The sequence below is a fragment of the Lagenorhynchus albirostris genome, chromosome 5 (assembly GCF_949774975.1).
Source record: "Lagenorhynchus albirostris chromosome 5, mLagAlb1.1, whole genome shotgun sequence".
Classification (NCBI taxonomy): domain Eukaryota; kingdom Metazoa; phylum Chordata; class Mammalia; order Artiodactyla; family Delphinidae; genus Lagenorhynchus; species Lagenorhynchus albirostris.
The window spans coordinates 73,903,668-73,918,630 of record NC_083099.1 but is presented as its reverse complement, the minus strand read 5'-3'; the positions used below and the strand labels follow the sequence as shown (position 1 = coordinate 73,918,630).

At 41.3% G+C, this 14,963-nt stretch overlaps 1 protein-coding gene across 1 annotated transcript; it reads right to left on the bottom strand.

The window, feature by feature from the left end:
- Nucleotides 1–4,499: 4,499 nt before the first annotated feature.
- TM4SF19 (transmembrane 4 L six family member 19) lies at nt 4,500–13,832 on the bottom strand. Its single transcript, XM_060149290.1, has 7 exons — nt 13,796–13,832; nt 12,409–12,508; nt 11,025–11,106; nt 7,432–7,631; nt 7,031–7,108; nt 4,931–5,100; nt 4,500–4,680 (listed from the first exon to the last, which is right to left on the bottom strand). The coding sequence occupies exons 4-7, from the start codon at nt 7,609–7,611 to the stop codon at nt 4,500–4,502; spliced, it is 609 nt and encodes a 202-aa protein (XP_060005273.1). The 5' UTR covers nt 7,612–7,631; nt 11,025–11,106; nt 12,409–12,508; nt 13,796–13,832.
- Nucleotides 13,833–14,963: the final 1,131 nt, after the last annotated feature.

The following is a 14,963-nucleotide window of genomic DNA, read 5'->3' as shown; positions in this document are numbered from 1 at the left end:
ATCAGAAGAATGTCCAGGAGCTGATCACACACCCTGGGACCCTCACCCTTAATGTTGCACTGAAAGCCATTGGGGAATATGAGTCTTTTGAACACTAGCTCCCCATCCTCCTTGTTTGTCACCCTGCAATAAACGCTGTACTTTCCTTCACCACAACCCAGCATCAGTAGATTAGCATTCCGCAATATTGGCAGAATCGAGCAGTTGCAAAAAGAGACCATATGGCTCTCAAAGTCTGAAATATTATTTGGCCAGGCAAAACTATAAAAAAAAAAGATAACTAAGTGAAAAAATATATAATCTGGGCCTTTACAGAAAAAGTTTGTGGTGTACTGATCTAATCCATAATTGCCAACCTGCAGTTCCCCCAGCCTCACCACACTCTTGCTCCAGGGCAAAAGTCAGGAAGGAGCAAACTTAGGATGCATTTCCTGCTTATGAGCACCAGTCCTGGTCCTATTTTAGAAAGCTGTATTATCCTGCCAGCTTCAAAAACTAAGAAGAAATTCCCCCAATATGCATCCTGAACAAAGATCCCAAAACAGGAGAGAGGGAGGTGCTCTGCTTTCCACATTTCACAATGAAGGAGCTGTGGCATCACAGTTCTCCACCCACAGCATCCTGTGTCTCCCCTTTTGAGCTTCTATTTCCTCTGATGGAAAAATGCTTCCTTCCCTCTTTGCTGGGCTAACCATTTCAAGAATCAGTTCAGACATGACTGATGCCTTCCTTCATCTCTCACAGATCCTCTCCTTAGAGGTTCCTGGTTCCTTCAAGCTCTCATTACATCCTGGCTTGACCTCTAACATGGTCCCTACCATATGACATTCAAATTATTAGTAGATGAGTTTCCCTAACATGACCATGAGCTCTTCAAGGACAGGGCAGGGCCCAAGGGCAAGGACCATGTCTCAGTCATTTTTGAATTCACAGCATGCATGGCAGTGCTGAGCACACGGTGGGCACTCAGTATATACCACTTATTGAACGGCACTGAACACTGGTGGATTAGTCAGCTCAGGCTGCCATAACAAAATACCACAGACTGGCTGCTGGCTGCTGTGTGGTTTAAACAATGGAAATTTATTTTCTGGAGGCTAGAAATCCAAGACCGAGGTGCCAACAAGGTTGGTTTCTACTGAGGCCTCTCTCCTTGGCTTGCAGATGGCTACCTTCTGGCTGTGTCTTCACATGGCCTTTTCCTCTGGGCTCTCATGGAGAGACAGATCTGGTATATCATCCACTTTCTTTTTCCCCACATCTCTTTAGCATATACTAAATTCTCACAAATATTTATTTCTATCTCTGAGCTCCCTAGTCTGATGCATAAATTTGTCCATTTAATGTACCGCACTGTTTGAATTATTGTAGTTTTATATTAGCTTTTAATATCTAGTAGAGTTAGTCCCACCTCACTGCCTTCTTCAGAAATTTCCTGGCTGTCCAAGCTTGTTCATTTTTCATGTGAACTTTAAAACCAGCTTATTCCATATCCTCTTCCACCAAATCTTGGTGATTTTATTCATCATGCTAAATTTATAGATTAGTTTAAGGGCATTTATATCTTATGATCCAAGTTCATGGCATGCCTTTATATTTGTTCAAGTTTATTTTTTATCCTTTAGTAATATTTTAGTTTTCTTCAATAAGTATTTCACATTCTTGTTTTGTTGGTAACTAGGTTTTTTCTTTTTTTCCTTTTTTGTTTCTAATGTAAATGGGAGTTCCCCATCTGCATACCTGTTAACTGCTTGTTGTTTGTATACATGAAGATTTTTGATTCTGTACATTTATTTTGTACCCAGACATTGTATGAAATTCTCTTATTGTTTGTAATATAATTTATTTGGGTGCTCTAGATGTGTAATCATATTGTCTGAATATAATGATAACTTTACCTTCTTTCCTATTTTATATCTGTTAATTTCCTTTTGAATACTTGCTTGGGCTAATACCTCAAGAATAATATTAAATGATAGTGACAATAGTGAGTGTCATCATCTTATTTGCAACCTTAATGAGATTGTTTCTAGTATTCCTTCATTAAGCATGATGCTGACTTTTGAGTTGAGATAGATATGTTGTATTATGATAAGGAAGGACCTGTCTTTTCTCATTTTCTTAAAGAGTTTTATTAAGAATATATGTTGAATTTTATCAAATGCCTTTTCAGCATTTATGAAGAAAATCATTAGGATTTTTTCCTCCTTAAATCTATTAATATAGGTGAATAAACTTTCTGAAACTTAATCATGCTTTTATGCTGGAAATACACTCTTACAATGTCATTTTTCTAGGTATGATTGACATATAACATTAGATTTATTTCAGGTGTACAATATGATTTGATTTTTGTATATATTGCAAAATGATCACCACAATAAGTCTCATTAACATCTGGCACCATACATTAGTTACAAAAAAATTTTTTTTTCTTGTAGTAAGGACTTTTAAGATTTATTCTCTTAGCAACTTTTAAATATGCAATACAGTACTATTAACTATAGTCACCTTGTTGTACATTATATCCCCATGACTTAACTATTTTATAAGCAGAAGTTTGTACCTTTGACTCTCTTCACCCATTTCTCTCACTCCCCAGCCCCAGCTCTGGCAACCACTAGTCTGTCACTGTATCTGTGAACTTGGTTTTGTTGCTATTGTTGTTGCTTTAAATCCCACATGTAAGTGATATCATATGGTATTTGGCTTTCTCTGACTTATTTCACTTAGCATAATACCTTCTAGGTCCATCCATGTTGTCACAAATGGCAAGATTTCATTTTTCTTATGGCTGAAGAGTATTCCAGTGTGTGTGTGTGTGTGTGTGTGTGTGTGTGTGTGTGTACCATATCTTCTTTATCCATTAATCCATTGGTGGACACTTGGGTTGTTTCCATGTCTTGGTTATTGAAAATAATGCTACAGTGAACATGAGGGTGCAGATACCTTTTTGAACTAGTGTTTTTGTTTGCGTCAAATAAATACCCAGAAGTAGAATTGCTGGATCATATGGTAGTTCTTTTTTAATTTTTTGAGGAACCTCCATACTGCCTGCCATACTGGTTGCACCAGTTTACATTCCCACCAACAGTGCACAAGGGTTCCTTTTTCTCCGTATCCTCATCAACATTTGTTATTTCTTTCCTTTTTGATAATAGCCATTCTAACAAGTATAAGGTGATATCTCATTATGGTTTGGAGTTGCATTTCCCTGATGATTAGTGATATTAAGCATCTTTTCATGTACTTGTTGTCTCATCCTCTTCTCATAAGGATGCCAGTCTTATTTGATTAGTGTCCCACTCTTATGACCCCATCTAACCTAAATTAGCTTCTTAAAGGTCCTATCTCCAAAGTCACGTTGAGGGCTAGAGCTTCAACCTATGAATTTTGGGAGCACATAATTCAGTCCATTAAGCTAGTGAACTTGAATTTAGAAAGTAGGGGGTCAGGTATTGACTTTACCTGAACCTAACTGACTGCTTTTGGGCAGCAAGTCCATTATCCTCTAGGAGCCTCAACTTCATCTGTAACATGCGGCCAATTTTATGGGGCTTTTGAGAGGCTGAAATGAGATCATGGCTGGAGGACATTTTATGGACTGTAAGTTCCTACACAATAATAATGATAATTATTTCTTCTACTACTATATCATTTTGCAGTTTACAATGTGATTTTTTAAAAATTTATTTATTTATTTGGCTGCATCATGTCTTGTTGCGGCACGCGGGATCTTTTTGTTGCAGTGCACCAGCTCTTTGTTGCAGCGCGCGGGCTTCTCTAGTTGTGGTGCGTGGGCTCCAGAGTGCGCGGGGTCAGTAGTTGCAGTACGCAGGCTCTCTAGTTGTGGTGCACAGGTTCTAGAGAGAGCGGGTTTAGTTGCTCCACGGTGTGTAGGATCTTAGTTCCCTGACCAGGGATCAAACCCTTGTCCCCTGCATTAGAAGGCAGATTCTTAACCACTGGAAGTCCCTACAATGTGATTTAAAATGCATTGTATCATTCAACATACATGCAAGGAATTATTATTGTTATTATTACTACATGACTACCTAAAAGGGAAATTTGTTTATAATTCATACCCACTCTTGCAGAAAAGATTCAAGGCAGCTCATGATGAAAACACTCATGTTTAAGAGGGAATTACTGGGACTTCCTTGGTGGCACATTGGTTAAGAAACTGCCTGCCAATGTAGGGGACACAGGTTCGAGCCCTGGTCCAGGAAGATCCCACATGCCTCGCGACAGCTAAGCCCATGTGCCACAACTACTGAGCCTGTGCTCTAGAGCCCGCGAGCTACAACTACCGAAAGCCCGTGCGCCTAGAGCCCGTGCTCCACACCAAGAGAAGCCACCGCAGTGAGAAGCCCGCGCACCACAACGAAGAGTAGCCCCCACTCGCCACAACTAGAGAAAGCCCGTGCAGCAATGAAGACCCAACTCAGCCAAAAACAAATTAATTAATTTTTAAAAATTAATTAAGAGGGCGTTACCTGTTACTTCTCACAGAGGCTGCAGAAAAGGCCCAGGAAGCTGTTGATGAAATGAATGACCACCAGGAGAATCTGGAGGAGGCTGATGCACAGAAGGGCAGAGAAGAAGCACACGTGCCACATGACAGCTTTAGAAGGCTCCAGGCAGACAGAATTCCAGAGTGAATGGTCATACAAATAATTCCTATCCCCAAAAATAAGGAGATCAGGGGTTGGAATAAGGAAGAAAATCCCAGCAACTTTGATAGAAACCTGGGTTCTCCCTCAGCTCAGGTCGTAGGACTAGACTTTTGAGGGTGACTATTGTTGCATTTGCAATTTTCTGAGCATCAGAGAAGCAAGATGCTAGAATGCTGACTAAAAGGAGTTTGTAGTCTCTTTCTGTGTCTTTCTTTCTCTGAAGAGACTGCAAATCCAAGTTTCCATCCATTTACCTGTTTTGCAGGTCTTTGAATGGGTAACCATGTTTCCAAGCCTGTGTCTGATTGAAGGACGAAACATCGAACATGCAAAAAGGACCATCTTTCAGGGCTACTCCAGAAGTGATAAAGCAAATCAAGGCCCCAAGAAAAGCCAGGCCACTTGACAACAGAGCAGTAAGCATCTGCAGAAGGAGAGAAGAAACAGTGAACCTGAGAGGGGGTCGTGACTTGTGGGCTGATCTGGACAAATCTAACTTCTCTGGTGCTCAGGCCTTCCCCAGTCATGGGGATGATCCTACCCACAGCACCTCCTTTAAAACATAGCCAAGGTAGGGCTGGCTGATGAGGTCACTGGGTAGAGCCGGGAGGGGGTGGGAAAGAAGGAATGGAGAAGGGGGAAACACTGGCACCTGGTCCCAGCAGCAGGTTCAGCCGGATTCAGCAGGCTCTTCAGAGCTTCTCAGCAGAGTGGCATCAAAAACTTTGTCACTCACACTGCAGGCATTCAGTCTCTGGCTTAAAGGGTCAGATTGGTTATCGCAAGCCCCCCTCTGACCCTTTTAAAAGAAAGCTGTATTTTTTCAAAAGTTCCAAGCTGCCATCCCTGATTCCTCTCTTTCTCAGATCAAGCATGAAAGGAAGGAAGGGAGGAAGAGGGGAAAGAAGGAAGAAAAGGAGGGAGGGAGGGAGGCAGAGACAGAGAGAAATTACAGTCAACTCTGAAATAACTCGAGTTCTGTCATTGTACTTTTCTGGTCTGTGCACCACTCATTTCCTTCCCAAAAGATAGCAATGTGTTTATTTCCTTGGCAGGATTCTAACTTCCAGATTGGTTTCTTTCTCAGGATACCAGATTTTTTTTTTCTTCTTCTCAAAAAACACATATTTTAAAATTTTAAATAAAACATATATATATATATATATATATATGTGTGTGTGTGTGTGTGTGTGTGCGTATATATATATATAGTTTTTATACAGAATCAGAGTCGTTTTCCCACTGATGTCAGACTGGTTTAGAACTCGAGAGGGGCCACAGAAAGCAGTGTAGTAAGTTTTGACTCTAAGTTAAAAGATTCAAGATGAATCAGTCTGACATAAGCCTAGGACAGAGGTTCTAAAAATGTGGTCCCTGTCCCAGCAACAGCACATCACCTGGAAACTTGTTAGAAATGCAAATTTCCCCCCCTCCCCATCTTGCTCCACCCCAGACCTACAGAGTCAGAAACTCTGGGCGTGGGGCCCAGCAATCTGTGTTTTAACAAACGCTGCAGGGATTCTGATGCACACATTCAAGTCGAGAACCACTTGCCTAGGGGAAAACCAGACATGACTGAGAACAGATAGTGAATGAAATGTGTGGTGTTTATACTTAATTCTTTAACATATAATTCTGAATCAGCAGGGTTCCCAACATGTGGGCTGTAGATATCAAAGCAGGATGCAGAGTTACTGTAAAAAGGCCACAAATTCATGTGTCTGAGACTGAATGAGCAATATATCTTATACATTTATGTACTGAGATTTTTCAAATATATATAGATGTTGCTGTAATTAATACAGTGCAAATTTATTCTGGGCCTCAGCTTCATTATCTGTAAAATGGAGAGGTTAGACTAGAATCTAGTCATCAGATGATCTCTGGAGAATCTTTCAGCTCCAAGAAAAATTAAGAAAAATAGCCAGGAAATTTTCTATCAATGACACATGACTACAATGTACATAACTCATGTCCATATGGTTCAATAGGCTAAAACTAATAAGAACAGTTCATGTATAGCTGAATCGCTTTGCTATATAGCAGAAATTAACAGGACATTGTAAACTATACATCAATAAAATAAAAAAGAACAGTTCCTCACATGTGTGTAGACATTTATGGTTCATTAAGCACTTCCTCCCTGGACTTGATCCTGTTAACTTTCGTTTTACAGAAGGATCCGAGATTCAGAAAACTTGCCCAAAAGCTTAGGGTTTTTAGACCCTTAGAGAGGTACGGTCAGGACCTGACTTCAAACGCCAAGACTGAAATTGTCTCTTTATCACTCTGCCTCTAAAGTAATAGAATGTGGGGACATTCTAGGTATTAGAAGAGTGGAATCGGGTGCTTACACTTTGGCAGGGCCCACTCTTACTGAAGCAGCCATATCTCCAGCCCGTCAAGGAGATGAGGGTAGCTGCAGTGAGAACCTGGGGGAAGAGGGAAGAGTGTTAAAAAGAGATTGGGTAATTTACATCTCTAGCTGCCACCTGTGGCCAGTTTGGGATGACTAGCCTAATGTGACTCTATGAATGGCCGCGTTCACACCAAGCCTGCCTAGTCCAAAATTCAGCAACATTTGACCAGTCTTCCTAGAGTCTTCTATCCCTTGGAGCTGCTATAGACCCCACAGTCAGCTTGTTAGTTCAAGCTTTTTTTCAAGGAATCAAAACACTACCCCCACCCCCACTTCACTGCTCCACCTCTAAGGGGCACTTTGGGAGTTCACACCCAGGGAACCCCAGACACTCACCATGAGGCCTCCACCCCAGAGCCCAGAGCCCAGCATGGCATGCCTGCCAATGAGGCCCCTCAACAGGTAGGTCACATCCCAGTTAGGAAGGAGGAGCACTGTGTTGGCTGCAGCAGCAAACAGGGCTGTAGTCCCGAGGCTCAGCCCCAGTACTTGGGAGCAGGTCTGTGAGCATGCCATCACACAGAGAGGACACTGTCCTGGAACCAATGGAAAGAGGGTCAGGGTAGCTGTGTTACTGGGAGCTGGTGGCTAGGGGAAACCCCAGGAGCATAGGGTGGGGAGGGGGAAATAGACCAGAGGCACTGTCACCTCCTAGGGTCAGATCAAGAAGAGCCAAGGAACTTGCTTAAAAACTCTGCGTCTTATAAATATTTCCCAATGGATAGAATTTAATTGCTCCATTTTCTGCCAGCTCCCACTCACACACACACACACACACACACACACACACACACTCCTCATCCCATAATAATTTGCTTGTACCTCTATTAAAGCCAGTGATTATTTCTACTTGATACAGAAAAACAAAAAAAAATTTTTTTTTGAAGATGTTGGGGGTAGGAGTTCATTATTAATTAATTTATTTTTGCTGTGTTGGGTCTTCGTTTCTGTGCAAGGGCTTTCTCTAGTTGTGGCAAGTGGGGGCCACTCTTCATCGCGGTGCGTGGGCCTCTCACTATCGTGGCCTCTCTTGTTGCGGAGCACAGGCTCCAGACGTGCAGGCTCAGTAGCTGTGGCTCACAGGCCTAGTTGCTCCGTGGCATGTGGGATCCTCCCAGACCAGGGCTCGAACCCATGACCCCTGCATTAGCAGGCAGATTCTCAACCACTGCGCCACCAGGGAAGCCCAAAAAACAAAATTTTAAAGGTGTCATCCTCTTGCTTTAAAAGACGTCATTTTAAAGCTGTCCGCTGTTACCACTTCCATTCAACATTGTACAGGAGGTCCTTTCCAGTGCAATAAGAAAATAAAAAGCGGCAAAAGCCACAGGTATGAAAGAAAGAAGTAAGAATATCATTATTCACAGTAACATGATTATCTGTGTAGAAAATTGTAAGGAATCTATCAAAAAGTTAATAAGTGAGTTTAGCAAGGTTACCGAATAAAAAATTAAATGTACAAAAATTCTATTGTACTTCTATATACAAGCAATGATAAATTATAAAAGTTAAAAAACAACATCATTTACAATAACATACAAATAGAAAATACTTATGGATAAATTTTACAAAATCTGTGTAAGACCTGTACACTAAAAATTATAAAACATTACTGAGAAAAATTAAAGAAGACCCAAATAAATGGAGAGATATACCATGTTCATGAATCAAAAGGCTTAGTATCAGTGCAATCTCAGTCAAAATCCTAGCAGCGTTCTGTCATAGAAACTGACAAGCTGAATCTAAATTTACATGGAAATGCAAAAGACCTAGATTTTTCAAAACAATGTGGAAAAGAAGACCAAAGTTGGAGGGCTTACATCATGTGATGTTAAGACATTATAAAGCTACAGTAATCAAGACAGCAAAGTAATGGTGTATACAGACATGCAGACCACTGGAACAGACTAGAGAATTCAGAAATAGAGCTATACAAATATGATCAAATGATTTTTGAAAAAGATGGTATTTTAGTAGGAAAAGGAGAGTCTCTTCAACAAATGATGCTGGAACAATCCATATGCAAAACAAAAATATATACTTTTCCTATTACTGCAAACCCTATTCAATAATTAACTCGAAATGGACCATGGATCTAAACCTAATAAAAATTTTACAAGAAAACAACAGAGAAAATCATCGGGATTTTCGGTTAGATAAAGATTTATTATATAGAACACAAAAAGTACAACCTATAAAAAGTGATAAATTAAACTACTTCAAAATTAAAATTTTGCTCTTCAAAAGACACCATTAAGGAAATGAAGAGACAAAACACAGGCTGGGAGTAAATATTCACAATACATATTTTGTAAATATGTATGTGAATGTGACCTCATATACCTCTGACAAAGGATTTGTATCTAGAATACATAAAGAATTCTTAAGACTCTACCATAAGTAGACAAACAACTGAGGGACTTCACTGGTGGTGCAGTGGTTAAGACTCCACGCTCTCAGTGCGGGGGGCCCAGGTTCAATCCCTGGTCAGGGAACTAGATCTCACATGCATGCTGCAACTAAGGAGCCCGCGAGCTGTGACTAAGGAGCATGCCTGCCGCAACTAAGACCCAGAGCAACCAAATAAATAAAATAATGTAAACAAAAAAAGAAGGCAAACAATGGTTTTTAAAAATGGGAAAACGATGTGAACAGACACTTCATTTCATCTCACAAAAGAAAAGCTATATGGATGACAACTAAGAACATGAAAAGACACTCAACATCATTAACATAGGGGAGTGCAAATTAAAACCAAAATAAGATCCTACTACATACCCACTGGAATTGTTACAGTTAAAAAGTTGGACTAGGGGCTTCCCTGGTGGCGCAGTGGTTGAGAGTCCGCCTGCCGATGCAGGGGACACGGGTTCGTGCCCCGGTCTGGGAAGATCCCACATGCCGCGGAGTGGCTGGGCCCGTGAGCCATGGCCACTGGGCCTGCGCGTCCGGAGCTTGTGCTCCGCAACGGGAGAGGCCACAACAGTGAGACGCCCGCGTACCGCAAAAAAAAAAAAAAAAAAAAAGTTGGACTATACCAAGTGTTGGTGAGGATGTGGAACAACTAGAACTCTCATAGATATGTGGTGAGAATGCAAATGGTACAGCCACTTTGGAAATAAGCTTGGCAGTTTCTTAAACCATCACTTACCAATGATCAAGTAATTCCACTTCTATATATTTATCCAAGAGACATGAAAACACATGCCCACACAAAGACTAGTACTTGAATGTCCATAGGAGCTTTATTCATAATAACTAAAAATTAGAAACATGGAAACAACCTGTGTCTACCAACAGATGAATGAATGAAAAAATATATATATATATATGTGCAATGGAATATTATTCAGTCATTAAAAGAATGAAGTTCTGTTACATGCTGCAACATGAATGAAGCACGAAAACATTATGCTAAATGAAATAAGCCAGACACTAAAGGACAAGTATGTATGATTCTACTTATATGAAATATCCAGAATAGGCAAATTCATAGAGACGGAAAGTAGATTAGAGGTTACTAGGGACTGAGGGGAAGGGGGAATGGGGAGTTATTGTTTAATGTTTACAGAGTTTCTGTTGGGGGGTAATGAAAAAGTTTTGGAAACAGGTAATGGTAATATATAGTTACACAACATTGTGAATGTAATTAATGCCACTGAGTTGTACACTTTAATATGGTTAAAATAACAAGCTTTAAGTTATATATATTTTACCACAATAAAAAATCAATTAAAAATGAGAAATACAAAAAAGTGAGAAATAACTCAAATGCTCATCAATAGGTGAATAGATAAACTGTGGTATATCCATACAATTAGTACTACTACTAGGCAATAAAAAACAATAAACTACTGATACATGAAACAACATGGATGAATCTCAAAATCATGCTAAATGAAAGAAGCCAGAAACAAAAGACTACTCACTGTATGATTCTGTTTATATGAAATTATAAACACTAGAAAAGGCAGAACTAGTGACAGGAAGCAGATCAGTTGTTTCCAGGGGCTGAGAATAGAAGAGGGGATTAATATCGTACATAAGGAAACTTTTTGAGGTGATAAAAATGTTCTATATCTAGATTCTTATGAATATACAACTATATATATATTGACAAAACTCATCAAACTACTCTTAAAATTGGTGAATTTTATTATATTTTAATTATATATCAATAAAATTGATTACAAATTAAAATGTCATGTCTAGATAGGTTGTAAAATGCCTCCTCCACACCTTTACTTATAGCCGTTTCTCCCTTTTAAATTTTCACTGATCTGTGAACTTTTTATTTTTTTTTAATATGAATTAGAATAGGACTAGTAATATTTGGGTACACTCATGTCAATGTGGACCTGAAAAAAGTCAGTACCATGACATCCCCAAGAAGTGGTTTGTTGCCACTTTGCAATTCAGTTACATGTCTGGCTCAGCTTAAGGCTCTTGATGCTCCCCTCCTAACACACAGCTTTGCCCATAACCAGAAAATATGTATAGATCAAAGCCTCCACCCCAATCTCTCTTTTACATATATACATACACCTACATATATAATGAAATATTTCAGAGTTAAAGAGTGAAGCATAATGTATATAATATATTTGCTCTTGCTAGTTGTGTGGAATAATTGAACAACACCTATGTAAACACAACTGGTTTACAAAATAGATTCTTACCACTAATACTATTGAAGCCCCAGGTGTGCCCTCTCTATCATCTGCCTGTACTCCTTCCTGGGAACGACTACCCTAAATTTCGATTTTATCATACATTTTTAAAAACGGTTTTACAATTTATGAACTTAATTAAAAAAAAAACAAACTTGATTAGCCTAGGTTTTTTTTGTTTGTCCAGACTTCAGCTTATATAGAGACTCGTGTTAGACACAGCACTGAGCAGGCCATTTGGTTGGGGCAGGAAAGGGGGTGCTCTTGTCCTGCCCGCCCATACCCCCATTCCCCAGCCTCCTCAGCCCTTGGTGACATTTGCTTCCCTAATCTCAGAGCCCAAACTCATCTCAGCTGCTCCTCCCAGCAGGAAACTTTCTGATGCAATTGCTAATATTTTAGTGGGATGAGTTGCCTTCACCGTGTGCCCTCTCCACAGGGTATTTGCTCTCCAAGCCATGTTTCTCAAACGGTGAATAAAATAACTCATCCCTGATGAAAGGAAGTTCGGATCTTTGTGGAGGGGGGCACACGCTGGAGGAGTTGGGGGTAGGATACGGAGGAACAGTGGCCCTTACTCCAAGGATACAAGGGACCTGGAGGGAAGAGGGGGCCCCCTCCCCCAGGGGCCCACCACAGAGACCTCTTTTCCTGAAGTGTCCTCCAAGCTGGTATGGTACTGGCTGCTTTCTCCACGGGTCCTCAGGGTGAGGAGCCTGTTCCGCTGTCAGCGGGCAGGGCATCTGTATGATCACAACCCACCCAAACAGTTTGTGATGCAGCCTCCCTCCCCAGACCTTCCTGCCATTGAGAGCCGCGCTCTCAGTGTGTGTCCAGGGTGTTGGCAAGTAACGACTTTAACCCACATGCCTCTCAGATGACTGACATTTTGTCAGGGGCCCAAGAAAGGACTGGTGTGTGGTCGGACATTGAGGCACACTCTAGACCACCGGCTGGAAGAACCTTTTGTTCAGGAATGCCTTCAGCCTCCTTTGAATCATTCCACCTATGAGTAAGGCCTGTCTAGACAATAGATCACCGACATGAACCTCCCCACCCCGACAATCTCTTCTTTGGAAATTTTTCTTATCAGGAAAGTTTTAGAAGGGAAGCTAAAAGATATGAACGTGCAGAGGGAAAACTAAGTTGAGCATGGCCTTTGGGATGAGTGGGATTCAGAGCATCCTGGCTGTCCTACTAATCTGCTAAAAGCACTTGCTGTGCTGCTGCATCTAGGAGGGCTGTGGCTCAGTTGGAGTTTCACATCCTCCCCTTGATTTGTTCCCCTAGAAATCACAACATTCTGAGAAATGCTTCCACAAATGTGAGCCAGGAGATTAGCAAAGAGTTTGGCTAATTTGATATCTGAAGAGACAAGCAGGATCATAAGGTAAAACCTCACAACCAGGCTTTAGGGGTGCCCTGTTCTAACCTGAGATCCTGGCTGGGTGAACAAATCACTACCTAGATGTCTGGGCAACAGTTTAAGTGATCAGCTGAGTCAAATAGAGGAAGAGACTTTAAATTCTGTGTGTCTCTCAACCTAAATCATCACCTAGTCAGACTTTTATCATTCTTTCACCAGTCAAATATGTATTGTGACCACTATGTACCAGGCACTATTCACTCTGGTGAACCAGAGACAGACTCTTCTCTTGAGGAACTTAAAGTCTGGTGGGGACACTAACCAGGCAATGAGAAAGTGTGGAGCAGAACAGTCCAGCTGAAGGTGTGATGGAAGCACTTGCCTAATCCTGTCTGCAGAAGCAAGGCAGAGCCTCCTGGAAGGAGTGTTGTATGAGCTAAAACTTGACAACGAGGCATTAGACGGGCAAAGTTGGGAAGGGAAAAGTATTCTAAGCATGTGTAAAGGCCTGAAATTGATAGACTGAGGCAAAGAGATGCCTGAAGTCACACAGCTGCTCAGTGGTTGAGCCAGATCTCCTTTGAGTTGGAAGCTTGTGCTCTTAACTGCTAGACCAAACTATTCCCTGGCCATCCCCTCACTGGGCCCTTCCATTTCTGCTTACCTGCATCCGGTGGCAAGAATCAGGATGGGAGAGAAAGGGTGAAGGGCTCCGTGTTCAGAGTGGGTCTGAACTCCTGTGGCCTCAGCTGGAACTCCTGCAGGTTTGGACTGGAGGCTCCTCTTTCAGGACTCCTACAGAGGGTCAGAGAGGCGCTATTTATATGTGGAAGTCACTCAGGCATGTGTGTGTGTGGGGGGGCATGCATGCCCGCACACCGCTGCCCACAGGCCTGCAACAAAGGAGCTTTCCTCTTCCTGAAGAGCCCTCTCCTGATGACCCACCCTCTACTCATTTTCATGTGACCCTAAGAAAGGAACCAGGAGGCATGGCCTCGTGAGCTAAAATGCCTTAATGAGTCAGAGGATGCACCCATGAGAAATACCTTATCCTCCTTTCTTTCCCAAGCAGCAACACTTTTTCACACACTACTGGCCCGTATCTGTTTCACTCACTGCAGTGTTTGGGCTCCTTGGAAAAACAGCACTAAGCGGGGCGGCCATCATTTTTTCCTTATCACCTTCCTTATTTTGCTCTTAGCTGTGGCTCCTTTAATAGCTTTCTAACTTTTTTTTTCAAGCTCTAGGCCACCATCATCTGTACCACCGTTTTAATGATACTGATATGAGAGTGTCTGCTGTTAGATAAGCCATTGAGTTGGGAACAGAAATACCTTCTAAAATCTGAGTGATATCTGGCATTCTGTCATCAAACCATTCTAATTGCCTAATTAAGAACTGTTCTAACAGACACTGCAAATAAAATCCTTTTTGCTAAGCTGAGAAGAAATAAAAGAGAGGACTAACCCAGGAGGGGCATCTAGCATCTTATTTAATTCTCAAAATAAACTTGTGAGGTAGGCATTATTTTACAAATGAGCAGATTATTATTACTGAGGCTCAGTGAACTACCCAAGTTCACATAGCTAATAGGTATTTGTAGCAGAAATTGAGACCCAGGTCTCCTAGGTGCCAAACCACCATAGTACTGCCTCCAAACAGATAGTTGGAATCTGGGCTGGGAAAAAAAATATCTCAAGCATCAATATGTGGGGCTGTATAGAGTGTAGAGTTAGATGACATAGGATCATTTTCCTTCAACCTCACTCACTGTTACTCTGAGCCAGTCAAATTTCTCTGGGCTATAATCTCTTTATCTGCATGATGAAGCT

Coding starts and splice junctions, on each gene's coding strand:
- TM4SF19 (XM_060149290.1), bottom strand. CDS start 7,611: ATGGCATGCTCACAGACCTGCTCCCAAGTACTGGGGCTGAGCCTCGGG. Junction 7,109..7,431: donor TCTGGGGTGGAGGCCTCATG/GTGAGTGTCTGG, acceptor CTCTTCCCCCAG/GTTCTCACTGCAGCTACCCT. Junction 5,101..7,030: donor AGAGTGGGCCCTGCCAAAGT/GTAAGCACCCGA, acceptor CTCCTTCTGCAG/ATGCTTACTGCTCTGTTGTC.